This window comes from Bos taurus, chromosome 11 (assembly GCF_002263795.3).
Source record: "Bos taurus isolate L1 Dominette 01449 registration number 42190680 breed Hereford chromosome 11, ARS-UCD2.0, whole genome shotgun sequence".
Lineage (NCBI taxonomy): Eukaryota > Metazoa > Chordata > Mammalia > Artiodactyla > Bovidae > Bos > Bos taurus.
In genome coordinates, this window is record NC_037338.1 from 6,104,090 (window position 1) to 6,121,058 (window position 16,969).

Sequence of the window (16,969 nt, forward strand, 5' to 3'; positions counted from 1 at the left end):
CACTTTCATGCACTGGAGAAGGAAATAGCAACCCACTCCAGTGTTCTTGCCTGGAGAATCCCAGGGACGGGGGAGCCTGGTGGGCTGCCGTCTATGGGATCGCACGGAGTCGGACACGACTGAAGCGACTTAGCAACATATGACTCTAACTTTTGCCTTTCAATATACAATGCTCTGTATTAAAAAGCAGAGACATCACTTTGCCAACAAAGGCCTGTATAGTCAAAGCTATGGTTTTTCCAGTAGTCATGTACACATGTGAGAACTGAACCATAAAGAAGGTTGAGCGCTGAAGAATTGATGCTTTTGAACTGTGGTGTTGGAGAAGACTCTTGAGAGTCCCTTGGACTGCAAGGAGATCCAACCAGTCCATCCTAAAGGAAGTCAGTCCTAAATATTCATTGGAAGGACTGATGCTAAAGCTCCGATACTTTGGTTACCTGATGTGAAGAGTCGACTCACTGGAAAGGACTCTGATGCTGGGAAAGATTGAAGTCAGGAGGAGAAGGGGATAACAGAGGATGAGACGGTTGGATGGCATCAGCGACTCAATGGACACGAGTTTGAGAGAAGTACTCAAAGAGATTAGAGTCATATAATCATAAGCATATTTACTTTCTTTGGATTAAAATATACAGGAACCCAAACTGTAGGCAAGGTCAGAGATTTAATTGTGTTGATGGTGCCTGAAATCTAAGATTCAAGATCAGAGTCTCTATAGGTGAGCACTGCTTATAGCAGAAAGATTGTTAGAAAGTCTATGTGTAGGGGAAGGAAGGAGTGAAGACAGGAGATCCTAATTGCAGAAGCTTTGGGAAGATGTACTCTAATGTGCTACAAACTCTGGGAGATAGCGAAGGAGAGGGAAGCCTGGTGTGCTGCAGTCCATAGGGTTGCACAGAGTCGGACACGACTGAGCGACTATCAACAGTTCAATGCTCAACCCAGCCTTCCAGGTCATACAGGAAGTTAAAATCAAGCAAAGAAAGCAGCTCTTCCAGTGGGACACACAAGCCATCAGAGAGAACCCTCCAGTTCCACAAGAGGCCTTCCAACCTTTCTTACCCTCCAATCTCAATGTTTTATTTGGATAAATGAGACAGAACAACCTCTGCTTATTGCTGACTTTTTCACGGCAAACCACCTCATCAGTGGACAGGACTGTACCTATAGGACACTCACCGTCAACCTCTCCTAACAGCAGTTCCCAAATTAACGGGCCAGGTGCTTAGTCACGCAGTCCTGTCTGACACTTTGTGACCCCATGGACTATAGCCCACCAGGCTCCTCTGTCCATGGGATTCTCCAGGCAAGAATACTGGAGTGGGTTGCCATTCCTTTCTCTAGGGGATCTTCCCGACCCAGGGATCAAACCCGGGTCTCCTGCATTGCAGGCAGACCCCATGTCTACTGGCCTCACCTGCCCACAGAGCTGACTCAGGGGCTCTACTTCAACCAGTGGACGGTTGTACACAGACACCTATCTCATGAGTAACTTACCAGAGTCAACCACCTGGGCTTCCCCGGTGGTCCAGTGGCTAAGACTCTGAGCTTCCAAAGCAAGGGGTCTAGTTCAACCCCTGGGCAGGGAATAAGATCCCACATTCTGCAACTAAGAGTTCACATGCTGCAAATGAAGATCCTGCATGCCTAAAGGAAGGCCCAGCACAGCCAAAAAATAAAAACAAAACCCAGCCACCTGCACTGGCCGATTTGAGCTCCCTGGGCAGCTGAAATCTCCCAGCTCCACTGAGAACACCCCCGTCTTCCCCCCTCCCTGCCCCCCGCCCCCCACAGGAACTCTTTGTACCAGGAGCAGATTACCAAGACAGGTGACCTTGCTGATTTCAAGGGTAAGTTTCACCACAAGCAATTTCTGCCTTCCCTGTTGATTTTGGAAACTAATCCAAACATTGAGAGCTCTACTGTACTGGGATGAAACAATGTCCACTTAACAAAAACACACAGGCATGCGTATGTACACACACATCCACAAAGCACACGGTGTTGCCACACTGGATCTACCCAAATCTAGTCTCTCCAGCCAAATCCTTCCTGTGATTGAATCCTTGATAGATGAGATCATAAGCTATATATTCCGCAAGCAATCTTACATTTTACGTTTATTTTTAATTATAACAGCAACTCTTTGTGACCCCTTGGACTGCAGCCTGCCAGGCTCCTCTGTCCATGGCATTTCCCAGGCAAGAATACTGGAGTGGGTTGCCATTTCCTTCTCCAGGGGATCCTACCAACCCAGGGATCGAACCCGGGTCTTCCGCGTTACAGGTAGATTCTTAACCATCTAAGCCACCCAGGGAAGCACATCTGAGGTATAGTGGATGTAATAATAATAGAAATAAAATGCACAATAAGCGTAATGGGCTTGAATCATCCCAAAACCATCAGCCCCCGTCTGATCTGAGGAAAAACTGTCTTCCAACAAAACTGGTCCCTGGTGCCCAAACAGTTGCTCCACAGGCCTTACCGGACAGCTCATAGCCCATCAAACCTAATTTGTCCAAAGCAGGCTCTCGGGAGCCACAGGACTCTTGCACATGCTGTTTCCTTCACTCAGAAGGCTCTTTCTCTCACCCTGTAGTAGGTTAATACCATCCTATACACCTGCAGGTCTCAGCTAAGTTTACATGTCGTCAGAGAACCGCTCCCTGACACCCCAACCTAAATGAGCTTTCCCGTTGTTATTCCTTCTCACTCCCTCTGCGCTGACCACCCTTGTTAATTCTGCATTTCATGGTTTAATACTGCCCCCTTCCCACTAGTATCTCCACCCCTCGACCATGTGTGTCATGAGAACACAGGGCCTGGCAATGTTGCAGTATTCTCTTGGCTTTTCCTTCGTCTTGATATACAAATAATTACATGGATTTTGCAAACATGACTGTAAAATATGAGAGTTCAAAGCACAAACACTTCTACCAAGCAATAACTATTTTTGTTGTTATAATTATTATCACTGCTTTGCAGGCAGAGAATCTGAGACCCCAGGAGGGATGGGATCCAGTTATAGCACCCTAGATCTGTGGCTAGGGAAGGGGCAAAAATGATACACGAATTCAGTTCAGTTCAGTCACTCAGTCGTGTCCAACTCTTTGTGACCCCATGAATCGCAGCACACCAGGCCTCCCTGTCCATCACTAACTCCCGGAGTTCACCCAAACTTATGTCCATCGAGTCAGTGATGCCATCCAACCATCTCATCCTCTGTCATTCCCTTCTCCTCCTGCCCTCAATCTTTCCCAGCATCAGGGTCTTTTCAAATGAGTCAGCTCTCCGTATCAGGTGGCCAAAGTATTGGAGTTTCAGCTTCAACATCAGTCAGTCCTTCCAGTGAACACCCAGGACTGATCTCTTTTAGGATGGACTGGTTGGATCTCCTTGCAGTCCAAGGGACTCTCAAGAGTCTTCTCCAACACCACAGTTCAAAAGCATCAATTCTTCGGCGCTCAGCTTTCTTCACAGTCCAACTCTCACGTCCATACATGACTACTGGAAAAACCATAGCCTTGACTAGACGGACCTTGGTTGGCAAAGTAGTGTCTCTGCTTTTTAATATGCTGTCTAGGTTGGTCATAACTTTCCTTCCAAGGAGTACGCGTCTTTTAATTTCACGGCTGCAGTCACCATCTGCAGTGATTTGGGAGCTGAAGAAAAATAAAGTCAGCCACTGTTTCCAGTTTCTCCATCTATTTGCCATGAAGTGATGGGACCAGATGCCATGATCTTCATTTTCTGAATGTTGAGCTTTAAGCCAACTTTTTCACTCTCCTCCTTCACTCTCATCAAGAGGCTCTTTAGTTCCTCTTCACTTTCTGCCATAAGGGTGGTGTCATCTGCATATCTGAGGTTATTGAGACTTCTCCCGGCAATCTTGATTCCAGCTTGTGCTTCTTCCAGCCCAGCGTTTCTCATGATGTATTCTGCATATAAGTTAAATAAGCAGGGTGATAATATACAGCCTTGAGGTACTCCTTTACCTATTTGGAACCAGTCTGTTGTTCCATGTCCAGTTCTAACTGTTGCTTCCTGACCTGCATACATGTTTCTTAAGAGGCAGGTCAGGTGGTCTGGTATTCCCATCTCTTTCAGAATTTTCCACAGTTTATTGTGATCCACACAGTCAAAGGCTTTGGCATAGTCAATAAAGCAGAAATAGATGTTTTTCTGGAACTCTCTTGCTTTTTCGATACATGTATTATAAGTGTAAAATTCTAAACTGATTTCTTCTCTAGAGGAAAACAAATCCAGAATAGATATATTTTAATTTCAAATGAAAGATATGCCTGCCAATGCAGGAGACACAGGTTCAATTCCTGGTCTGAGAAAACCTCGTATGCTGCAGAGCAACTAAGCCCGTGCACCACAGCTCCTGAGCCCACATGCTCTAGAGCCCAGAAGCCACAAACACTGAAGCCCTGAGCCCCTAGAGCCTGTGCTCTGCAACAAGCCCAGGCACCACAGCGAAGAGTAGCCCTTGCTCACCGCAACTAGAGAAAGCCTGCAAGTAGCAGCAAAGATACAGCACAGCCAAAAATAAATTTTAAAAATTTATTTAAAAATAGAAAGGGAGAATTAGAAAGAAAATAAAAAAGTACCTGGTTAGATTAGATGCATTTCTGAAAACAAGTTTTAAGCCTCTGTGAGACTGACATACCCCACATATCCAAGACACTTTGAAGGCTAAATATAGTTTACTGAGAGGACAAAGGGCTGAAGCAGGGGTGGTCCAGGAATCATGGCCTATGAGGCACTCATGCTACACTGTTTCAATGATCCTCCTAGCTAGAAAAATGCCAAGCTCTCCCAAAGCTTCCATTCTGTCTTTTATCCAGTTTACACATGCATGGAAAGAAACATCTAATTGCACAAGGCTCATGAGAAACCCAGCAGCCCCCTCAACCCCTCCCTGCTCCCACTTCCCAGCTCCCAGAGAGCAACTACTCCCAACTCTTCACTGGCTCTTTTCCCATTTACTTCCACTTCTCCAAGGAACAGGCGGGTACCACTACTATCATCTTCCCTGTGGGCATCAGCTGGCAACTTTCAGAAACAAAGTATGTATTAATAGCTCCCGTTCACTCAGCACCCCCACCTGCCATTCACCCAGTGAGGAAACAGCCTGGGTTAGATCACCAGGGGATATTTACATTACTGTAAAGACAACTGAAACATTAACCTTATTGAAATGTTACCAAGAGCTGAGTTTTGCAGTAAAAGAATCAAACCTTTCCCACCCTGCTGCTGCTACTGCTAAGTCACTTCAGTCGTGTCCGACTCTGCAACCCCATAGACGGCAGCCCACCAGGCTTCCCTGTCCCTGGGATTCTCCAGGCAAGAACACTGCAGTGGGTTGCCATTTCTTTCTCCAATGCATGAAAGTGAAAAGTGAAAGTGACGTCACTCGGTTGTATCCGACTCCCAGCGACCCCATGGACTGCAGCCCACCAGGCCCCTCCGTCCATGGGATTTTCCAGGCAAGAGTACTGGAGTGGGTTGCCACTGCCTTTCCTACCCTACCCAGCTGTATATTTTCCCTGGAATTGACAACAGTCCCGGGATTCTTGGCTGATTCCGTCTTGTGTGTGTCAAGAATTCAACCACAAACTCACCCCTGGTGAGCAGCTCTTCCTTCAATAGCAATGCTCTACTGGGACTTCCCTGGTGGTCAGTGGTAAAGACTCCACCTGCCATTGCAGGAGATGTAGGTTCATACCCTGGGTTGGGAAGATCCCCTGGAGAAGGGAATGGCAACCCACTCCAGTATTCTTGCCTAAGAAATCCCAAGGACAGAGGAGCCTGGTGGGCTACACAAAGGGGTCACAAAGAGTCGGACACGACTAAGCGACTTAGCACACACACATGCCCTGCTCTATCAGTTTCTCCTCTAGAAGTTGTCCTGGAGCCTCTGCCCTGCTGCAAACTGGACCCAGGACTGGACTCTCATCTCAGCATTTCTCTTCACTGTCATCCTGGACAGTCCTTTCCAAGGATTTCTTCTTAAACAAGTAACAAAAAGCATAAACTATTACAGGGAAAGGATGGTACTGGCTGCGTGAAGATTAAGAATGTTAAAAGCTAGTGGGAAGCTGCTGTAGAGCAGAGGGAGCTCAGCTCGGTGCTCGTGATGACCTAGAGGGGCAGGGGTGGGAGAGAGGTCCGAGAGGGAGGGGGTATATGTACACACAGAGCTGATTGTACAGCAGAAACTAACACAACACTATAAAGCAATTATGCCCCAATGAAAAAATAAAGAATAAAAAAAAAATTATTTTTAAAGAATATTGGTTCTTCAAAAGACCCATAATGGAAAAAGCCTAGGCATAGAGAGATTTTTCAATACATATAATTGGAAACGAATACAAAACACATACAGACACGTGCATGCACACACACGGCTCCTAAGACACAAACCTTTCTCAAAAGGCAAGACAAGTAATTAATAAACACATAAAAAGATTCTTATCCCTCTGAAGGAAATACCACCTCTGTGGTTCTCAGACACTATTTTAATACGTACTAGATTGGCAAAAAATCACATCTCTGCCAATGTTCACAGCAGCACTATTTTTAATAGCAAAATAACAACTAGAAACCCAAATATCAACAGACAGGAGAATGAATGAATAAATCAATCAATAATGGCATATTTATTCAATGGGTTACTACTCATCAGGGAAAATGAATGAATACAGCTACTGAACCAGACATCAGCATGGTTCAGTGTTAGAGAAACATAATTATACATGTAAAATTGTAACAATAACTGGGGGGGGGGCAGAAAAACAAGCTTCAGAAAAATAAAATATGATTCCCCTTGTAAAGCACTTTAAAAAATACATACAGGGACTTCCCTGGTGGTCTAGTGGTTAGGACTCTGCACTTCCACTGCAAGGTCAGAAGTTCAATCCCTGTTAAGGGAACTAAAATCCCCCATGCCAAGGCAGAGCCAAATAAATAATTTTTTTAAAAATCATACAAAACTAAAGAATCTATAGATGGTTTTTTTTAAAGTGACTAATTACCATGCTTCAGCTGAGTAGAAAAAAATGTAATGCCACAAAAATGTATAAATGAGGGATACATATAAAAGTGCCAAAACTATAAAAGCATGGGCAGTGCTAACACATAATTCAGTGTATTAGTGCCCACAAGGGGGAGAGGGAAACATTATCAGAAAAACACACGAGGGATCTCTCAAACACAGGAAATACTCTCGTTTTTAGCAATAGCTGGTGGCTATTATGTTACTTATACTTCACATCTGCATTATCTACTCCTATGCACACAAAAGATTTCCATTTTAAAACTTCAGGCAAACTATCATCCCATTATATTTGAATGTCCATTCTCTGCTGCTGCTGCTGCAGCTGCTAAGTCGCTTCAGTCGTGTCCAACTCTGTGCGACCCCACAGATGGCAGCCCACCAGGCTCCCCCGTCCCTGGGATTCTCCAGGCAAGAACACTGGAGTGGGTTGCCATTTCCTTCTCCAGGGGATCTTCCTGACGGAGGGATTGAACCCATGTCTTTTGCATTGGCAGGAGGGCTCTTTACCACTGAGCCACCAGGGAAGCCCAAGGAGATCTTACTGGGGACTGTTTATTTTGCTGTTGACTTCTCCTTCCCCCCCTTTTTTTAAGTTGGGGGAAAAAAAAAAGGAAGCAGAGAAACAATAAATCTAGTGGTTACAACACACCTACCAAATGTTCAAGAATATTAATGACTCAGACTCATAGAGCTGTGTGAGTTGGCTGGTGACATGCTGGGAAAATCCTTCTGGGTCTTCATTTCTGCAGAGGTTACTACTGGGGAGTTCTCACAGCTGGCCTGGCACGGCTGACAAGCTACCACCAATCCTTACAAGCATGCAGGCAGGCGTGAGAACTATCAGTAACAACCCTCTCTATTATCTATTCCTGTTTTCTGCATAATTTCCATGTTCAGGATGACGAAAAACACTTCTCAACCTCAAAGGCTCACAGCTATCGATTCGACTTGAGCATCCGTGGATTCACTAAATATGCATCAAGAGTGCTCCACTGACAGCAAGGATTCCAGTGCTGGTGGCGAACCGGGGACCTTCCTTCAGGAGCTCGAGGTCCGCTTTGCTCCAAACAGATGAAGCCACGAAGAGCCACGTCGTAACAAACAGCAGTCAGTGTTATAAAGCAAAAGTGAAGGGGACTTCCCTGATGGTCCAGTGCTTAGGAATCTGACTGCCAATGCATGAGGGCCTGCGTTCAACCCCTGGTCCAAGAAGATTCCACATACCTCGGGGCAATTAAGCCCATGCTCTGCCACTACTGAAGCACCTAGGGCCCGTGCTCTGCAACGAGAAGCCACCACAATGAGAAGCTCGCACACCAGACCTAGAGAGTAGCCCCCAAGACTGCTGCCATCAGAGAAAGCCCACACACAGTAACAAAGACCCAGCACAGCCAAAATCAAAACAAACACTTTCTTTAAAAAAGAAAAAAAAAAAGGTAGAGGGCAGGGCAGGACAAGATGGGGGTGGGGGCCCCACCTCTAGGCAATGGCGCTCAAGTGAGACTGCAAGAGGAGGTGGGAGAGCCCAGGCAGGGAAAGTGACTTACATGCTGGAGGGTCTTTTGCTCAAGAGCAGAAGGCGGAGGAGATAGAGCCTTAGAGGCGGTGCAGGGGTCGCTCATCACCCCCCAGGAGCCGTGAAAATATGCTGGGCTGCTCTTTAATTTTGTCGTGGCTGTTGTTTTTCAGTTGCTCAGTTGTGTCTGAATCTTTGCAACCCCATGGACTGAAGCCCACCAGGCTCCTCTGTCCTTGGGATTTCCCAGGCAAGAATACTGGAGTGGGTTGCCATTTCCTTCTCCAGGGGATCTTCCTGACCCAGGGGTCGAATCCAGGTCTCCTTCATTGGCAGGCAGATTCTTCACCACTGAGCCACCTGGGAAGCCTGCTCTTTGATAAAGTTTTACAAAATGAAAGGGGGGACATCTGTGCTGGAAATATGATCAGATTTACTACTTTCATTTTAAATAAATTCCTCCCTTATCCAGCGCTGCCAGAATGTGGAGCTAAGACCATGAAATCCTAACCTTTCACGGGGAGCAAATGAATTCTTCAAACGTTCCAAGCCTCTCAGTCATTTTCAGCTCTTCCTAAAGAACCCCAATTAGGCTGAAATAGCGTCCACCACTCCGCCATCCACACATTTGTACCTCATATTATTTCCTAGAGTGACACAAGCCCGGGCCTTGTTTGATTATCCAATTACAAATGCATGGCCCTTGTTATGTTCTCATTAAACGCATCTGTTGGGGACCCCAGAGCTTTTGTTAATGGCTTATCAGTGCTTAGAGATACGCCCGTTATTTTACTTATACGAACCTTCCGATTTACGCTCCTGGAATCAAAGTACTTCCTTTGTTTGTGATTTCTTCCTTGCCCTGCTTTGGAAAAACAAAACTAAAGCATGTAAGACTCTAGGGCCAGTATCTGGGGAGCGCACACCATGAAACAGCAGCCCTGTGGAGCCGAAAAGCTTTTCTGTCGGTGGTGGGGAAGTAATCCACCACCAACTCTGGCAGCCTGAACAGGACCCCAGCTGATGTCAGACAGACTAGTCGAGACAGGCCACACAGGTGCTGGGCTTCACCACTACAGCCATGCAACAGAGTCATCTGAGCAAGCCTCGGGACCGTCCACATGACTCCCTAGATGACATTCTCCCCGTCGGGGGCACTGTCCTGAAGGCGGGACACAATTCACCCTGGCCACAGCCGGCCCCTCACACTCAGTTCCCTTTATTAACTAGGATTTGAGGTGGTCCAAGACCTCCCTGTACCCAAATCCTGCTGGCACAAATTGCTACTAAATAGTTCATCTTCTGGACTTCCCTCGTGGCACAGCAGATAAGAATCCGCCTGCTGATGCAAGGGACTCCAGTTCGATCCCTGGTCCAGGAAGATTCCATGTGCCACGGGGCAATGAAGCCCCGATGATGCAGCTACTGAGCCTGTGCTCTAGAGCCCAAGAGCCACAACGATTGAAGACCGTGGGCCCTGGAGCCCGTGCTCTGCAACGAGAGAAGCCACTGCAGCAAAGAACACCCCCGTCTCTCTGTAACTAGGGAAGGCCCGCACACAGCAACAAAGATCCAGCGCAGCCAAAAGCAAAACTAAAAGAATAAATGTGAAGATTTTTAAAAATATAAGTAAAAAATAGAAAATATTTCCTCGTCTAATTACACTTGGTAAATCCTGCAGTAATGGATAAGTCATTGTTTCTTACATCCTTCCCTACAGTGCAACTAACTTTTTTTGGCAACACTTCTGTTGTAAAAAGCCCTCTCATTACTCAACTTTTTAAATGTCACTTTGCTTTTTTTCTTTAAAACTACTAGGTGATGAGCACAACTAAGCCCTTGCTGTATAATGTTTATTTTCATTCTAACCCTTATTATAATCAGAAGCCTTTCACATTGCTGAGGGGATGTAAGATGGGATAGTCCAGGTGGAAAACAGTTTCTAACCCTCTAAAGTCTGTTTCTGTCCCTGCCTTAAGGCAGAGTTATAACAAAGGCTCAAAGAAACCAAATAAACTAGCCCAGATTCGTACCCAGCAGATTTATCTTGACTCCAAACCCCGTGTTTTCCACTCCCAGCCCATACTTCCTCCCATGTCCCTAACTGTTAGGAAATTGGTTAGCCCATAACTGCTCCAAGTACGGTGACAGGAACAAGGGCCGAGGGAAACACCCTGAAAAGCAGAAAACATCAGCATGGGATTCAAAAGATAACTTTTAAGTGCCGGCCTCTTTGGAGAAAGGACTGCACGATCATACAGGAATGCACATAATAAAATACTGAAAATAAATGTGCCCAGAGGGGCACAGACGGGTGGTGACACCTGGTCTTTACAGGTCCGTTTATGCGGCTCATTGTAAGCGCATCAGAGACCCTGGCGGGGAGGGGAAGTGGTGTCCTTCTGCCCACCACCCCCAAAGGCGAAGTGCCCCAACTCTGTTCTCCCAGGGCTGACTGCACTTTATAAGAAGTACTCCCCCTGGCTGGAGACAGTATCCACGGGAATGCTGTAGAGCTTCCTCCTCTCCAGGGCTGCAAGAATCACTGTCAGGGGAGTGTGGGAAACATCTTAAAATACTGTGTTCAGTCACCCAGTTGAACTGGAGGTGAAGGTCACTGCCTTCCGCCGCCACACCGACCCCTCCTCCCCAGCCTGGGATCTTCTCAAGGCAGGTGCCTGAGGCTGGCAATAGAAGCCACCTAAGAAGCTGATGCCCTGCTTCTCGGCCCTCGAAGGAGGGAGCCACAAAAATAGGCTTCAATGCCCACCCACTCCCCCCAGCTTCCCGGTGGTCAGCCTGCAGGTACACAGAAAGCAAAGGACACAGAGGTTATGCTTCCTGTCCCTTGTGGCCAGCTCAGGCTCAGTCTGAAAGCTGGGCCTTCACACCCACCTAACTTTGGAGAAAAATGTGGGCTCAGTCATTCACGCATGGACTCATCCGTCTATTCATCCCACAAACGTTAACTGACCCTATGCTGTGTGCTAGGCACCACTGTGGGTAAAACGCCTGCCCTCACAGAACGATTTAGTAGGGGAAACCGTGAACAAAACACATAAGTGCAGTGGATATCATTAAGTGAAGGACTTCCCCAGTGGTCCAGTGGTTAAGACTCTGAGCTTTCAACACAGGGAGCACAAGTTCGATCCCTGGCTGGGGAATCAAGATCTGACATGCCACACGGTGTGACCAAAAAATAATAAAAAACCATTTCAAAAAAGAAAGAAAAAGTGAGAATGGGCCATGGAGAAAATAAAACGAGATGTGCATAGGGAATGTATTTGTGTAAGTCGGAGGATGAATTATAATCCTCAGTGAAACAAAACGTGCTCTTTCTGACGGTGGGCAAGCTTTCAACATGTCAGATTACTTTAAAACGCCAATGGGAACCTCACATGTTTGAGACTCTGCTATCTAATCTCATGGCATCACTGACGCAATGGACATGAACTTGGGGAAACTTAGAGATGGTGAGGAAAAGAGAGGCCTGGCAAGCTGCAGTCCACGGGATTGTAAAAAGTCATACACAACTGGACAATTGAACAATAACAACAACCCAATCTCAAATTCTGCATCACGCTTCCTTTCACTGCTCCTCCACCTTTTATTTCCAATCCTTTTAACCACCTGCTACTTGCCTCTCTCCAAAGAAGAGCCTAAAAACCAGTCAGAATGTGCACCCATTAATTTCTTGGATCAACTCAGCCTAAGCTGTAAATCTTTGAAATAAACTGCTAAAAAAATTGCCATATGAGAAGTCTGTCAGTTCTGAAAACCATACCGACATGGGACCGCTCCAGTGCCACATCGGTTTTGGTTTCACAACATTCGTAAGGCCCCAGTTAGGCCAGCTCACCGGTGGATGGGGCAACGGAGTTGCCTAATCAGCACAGCCATTGGCTCCCGGCTGAATGCCCGAAAGTGGGGTGTCCACTGCTGAGGGGGTGCCACCCTTTCACAATCAGAAGGAGGTTGTGTGTGTGCTCAGTGGTGTCCGACTCTTTGCGACCCTGTGGTCTGTAGCCCACCAGGCTCCTCTGTCCATGGGATTCTCCAGGCAAGAATACTGGAGTGGGTTGCCATTTCCTCCTCCAGGGGATCTTCCCAACCCAGGGATCAAACCCCATGTCTCCTGCATTGGCAGGCGGATTATTTACCACTGAGCCAGCTGGGAAGCCCCAGAAAGAGGTTCTGAGTCTCCAAGAAATGAAGCAAAATGTCAGGGGTCTTTTTCTGGGGATTTTTCTTCCCTTTTTTCAGCTGATTTACTTCCTTTAAGAATAAGAAAACTGGGGACTTCCCTGGTGGTCCAGCTGCTAAGACTCTGAGCTCCCAATGCAAGAGGCCCAGGTTCAATCCCTGCTCAGGGAACTAGGTCCCACATGCCACAACTAAAGATCCTGCAGGCCACCACTAAGACCCGGCACAGCCAAATAAATAAAAATACTATAAAAGTAAGAAAATTGTGCATATTCACAGCAAGCCAAAACCACAGTCAAGCCCAAGTAAGACCAAAGGCACAGGCACTCTTTGATGTTGGAATGCAGTAGAAAGAGGAGCATCATTTTGAGTTCATCTAAGACAGACGGGGAATCCCACAGACAGAGCAGCCTGGCAGGGGTCCATGGAGTCACAAAGAGTGGAACGCAACTGAGCAACTGAGCAGCAAGACCGACTGGCCCACAAAGCAGGCTCTCCAGAAGGGAAGCTGTCCTGAACCTGTCTTAGTCACAGGACCATAAGCTTTGCCCTCTGGGTCTGGACTGTCTCCCCTGTCCAACGGTGAATAACCTGAAGTCTTTCCCAACGCAGCCACCTGTGGGAAGAGCATCCCACAGACAGCGTGCGCAAAACCGAGTTAACAAACGCTTGCAGAACCAATACTCCTCACGCTTCCTATTTCAGGCTCTGTCCTCACCCTCTACTAAAAGAGGCCCTTTGTAGGCCAGGTTCTGTGCTGAACACACCAAAGATTAAAGTTCCGCTGCGCTCAAAGGTCAAGGAGGGGACAGACCCCTCTTCCAGACTTTTCTCCTCTGATCAGCATCCCACCCCGCCGGGATGCCACTCACCTCCATTCCCCAAGAGCCCAGGAACTAAGAAGCCAGTGTGTTGCTCAGGGGCCCACCAATGACCCTTTTGACATCTGATCTCCCATGCTAATTCCCTTACTCAGAGCCTCAAACAGTTCCCAGAGCAAGCCCACCTGCCATCCACCCGTTCCCACCGACCACCACCCCACTGCCCCTTCCAACCAGAAATCCCACCAACTCCAACTGACGCCTTGAGGGTCAGTCAAGTCTGCCCTCCCTAAAGAATCTGGCTGTCAGCTTCCAGGCCTCCTCAGTCTAAAGTATGCGCAGGTAAAGCAAGCCCTGGCACTTGGTTCTGCCCTTTCAGGATGTACTAATCGCATTTCCCCCATCGGGCCTGGAGGGCCTCCCTCAGAATAAGCAGACAGTAGAGTCAGCAATAGGGAGCCCAGGCTGGGCCCCTCGACCGCTCTCCCTCCCTGGCCTTGGTCTCCTCCTGGGAGGGACAAGATGGGAAGCTCTAAGATTCCTTTTACTTCGATTCCAAAATCTGAAATTCCATATGGGTTCCCTACATACAACTGAGAAAGGTTCCTATTATTCCTCCACTGACCTTTCAAACAGGTGTCCCCACTGATGCAAACTGTCCAAATGCTTGATTTTCAAAGAGTTTTGGACCTTAAATTTGGGCGGGGGGAGGGGGGGAATAGATAAATTTTACAAGCCTGAGTTGGTTTTTTTTTTCCTTCCTTTCATTCCTAGAAAGAAAGTGAAAGGGTGGGGGTGGGGAGCTGACCCGCTCGGTTTTGCTACTAGGATCACGAGCTCGGTTTCGCTCCACCTGGGTTTCTCCTCCGAGCGTGTAGACGGTGCGCGGCCCGCTCCGCCCGACCGGCTCATCCCCCCGACAGTCTCAGATTGCCAAGGCCTCCTGAGCCTCGGCTCTCCGGGGGCTGGTCAAGTGTCCCTACCGCGGCGCCACTTGGAGCCTCGGGCGCGTCCAGATGGCCAGGCGGCCCCGCTGTCACCTGGCCCCGCTCCGCCCGGCGCGGCCCTCGCTCCAGCGCAGGTCTCTCCTTGGCTTCCCGAGTCAAGCCTGGCCTCCAGGCGGCCCCTGGGCCCGGCAGCGAAGGCACCTGCCCCGCCCGGGGAAATGCACGAACCCGAGAGTCTCTCCGGCCGCCACCTCGACGGGAGCGTACAGGAGAAACGCAGGAGAAAGGAAAACATGCCCGAGGCAGGGCCGACCGAGCCCGGCGTCTCCCCAGAAACCGCCACCTGCGCCGCACGCAGCCCGGGACTGGGGCCGCGGGCCGGGCGGGGAGCGAGGTCCGGGCCCGGCCACCCGCCCGCCGCAGCGCGCCCCTTACCCGTGAGCCGGCCGCCCCCCTCGCCGTGCCCGCGGCGCCGCTGCAGGATGAAGTAGCAGTTGCTCTTCTGAGTCACCCAGAGCTTCAGAGCGTTCTTCAGCAGCACCTCCTCGGGCTTGAGCCACATCGCAGCGGTCCAGCCGCGCCCGCGGGCCCCGGCTCACATCGCCCCGGCAGCCGGGCTGAGCCCGCTCGGAAGGAGGCGGCAGGGAACGCAGCCTGCGAGCGCCCTGCGCTCCGAAGTCCAGGGAGCGCGGCCGGCGCAGCTCACCCCGGCAGCCCGCGCAGTCCTCGTGCCGGCCCCGCCCTGGGCCCGCCCCCGGTCCGCCCCAGACACGCCCACCGCCTGTGCCCCGCCCACCCCGCCGGCTCCCTTGGGGACGTCCTGATTTCCGAGTCCTGGCGGCTCCAGGCAGTTCCGGAGTGGAGGGAGGAAGTCCGATCCTGGCTGCTCCCCGCCTCTTCTCCAGCTCTCGCGGGGGGCGCCGGGGCCCCTCTCCCCTCCTCCGCCCCTGCGGGGAGGCAGTCCGGAGAGCAGCAGCAGCAGCACGAAGAGGAGAAGGAGGAGATGGGGAAAAAGGCATCTTGTTGTCACAGCTGCAGGTTGCCGACCTAGGGCCTTTATATTTTGGGGGACAGCATGCACTCCATGAAAGGCAAGTGTGGCATTTAAAATAATAAGCGAGGCTTTCTTGGTGTCTCAGTGGTAACGAATTCACTTGCCATTGCAGGAGACAGGGGTTTAATCCCTAGGCTGGAAAGATCCCACATGCGTTGGAACAACTAAGCCCTTGCACCACGACTACTGAGCCCATGTGCCTCAGCTACTGAAGCCAGCAGGCCCTAGAGCCCATGCTCCGCAACAAGAGAAGCCTCCACAATGAGAAGACCACACAGCGCAACTGAAGAGTATAGCCCGGCTCTCCACAAATAGAGAAAAACCCGAGCAGCAAGGAGACCCCGCACAGCCAAAGCTAAATAAATAGAATTTATTTTAAAATAACAAGAAACAGGGACTTCCCTGGTGGCCCATTGGCTAAGACTCCAAGCTCCCAATGCAAGGGGATGGGCTTCGATCCCTGGTTGGGGAATTAGAACCCACATGGAGAAGGCAATGGCAACCCACTCCAGTAGTCTTGCCCTGAAACTCCCATGGACGGAGGAGCCTGGTAGGCTACAGTTCATGGGGTCCCTAAGAGTCGGACACGACTGAGTGACTTCACTTTCACGTTTCACTTTCATGCATTGGAGAAGGAAATGGCAACCCACTCTAGTGTTCTTGCCTGGAGAATCCCAGGGACGGCAGAGCCTAGTGGGCTGCCATCTATGGGGTTGCACAGAGTCGGACACGACTGAAGCGACTTAGCAGCAGCAGCAGCTGCTGCAACTAAGACTCCTTGAAGCCAAATGTATAAAAAAATAAGAAACATTTTTACAAGTAACCAAAAAATAGCTTTAAAAAACTAAAATTTTTCTTCTGCTTTTTAAAAATGCTGAGTGTACGCTCTCAATGCACTCAGAAGTGATCCCACCAATCTGCTGAAGAGGGGTGGTGCTGTAGGAATTTGAAGGGAGTGTCAGACCAAGCTCAGCACTGTACAACCTTCGTGGGCACAGGAGATGCCTATGTAAGGACTCCCGTGCAGGTCCCCTACCCAGGAACAAAACCAGGCACGTTGGTTCTCAGAGAATTGAAAAGCTGGGAAATATGGAGTAGGTGACAGTAAAGAAAAGCTATAGGGAAAGTGGAGGTTGGGCTTTAAAAATGAGTATTTCCTCAAAGCCTGGTGGAAATAGACATGTGGTAGCAGTCGGGAAAATCCTCTGGAGATGGGAATGGCTATCCGCTCCAGTATTCTGGAGAATCCCATGGGCTAGAGAGCCTGGCAGGCTACAGTCTGTGGAATGGCAAAGAGTGGACTGGACTGAGTGATTAACACTTTCACTTTTCAGCTGGCCTTGAACAGTTGGGGGTGGGGGA

At 49.0% G+C, this 16,969-nt stretch overlaps 1 protein-coding gene across 4 annotated transcripts in view; it reads right to left on the minus strand.

Annotated features, from left to right (window-relative positions):
* Window positions 1–15,283, minus strand: part of TBC1D8 (TBC1 domain family member 8) — a 141,203-nt gene extending 125,920 nt beyond the window's left edge. For 3 of the 4 annotated variants that reach the window (XM_010809739.4, XM_024998791.2, XM_010809738.4), the window contains exon 1: window positions 14,989–15,283. In XM_010809739.4, the coding sequence (XP_010808041.2) occupies window positions 14,989–15,115 (127 nt within the window). In that variant the 5' untranslated portion in view covers window positions 15,116–15,283. The remainder of the gene's footprint in view (window positions 1–14,988) is intronic. The other variant, NM_001206142.3, reaches the window with a different exon arrangement.
* Between the last annotated feature and the right edge of the window lie 1,686 nt (window positions 15,284–16,969).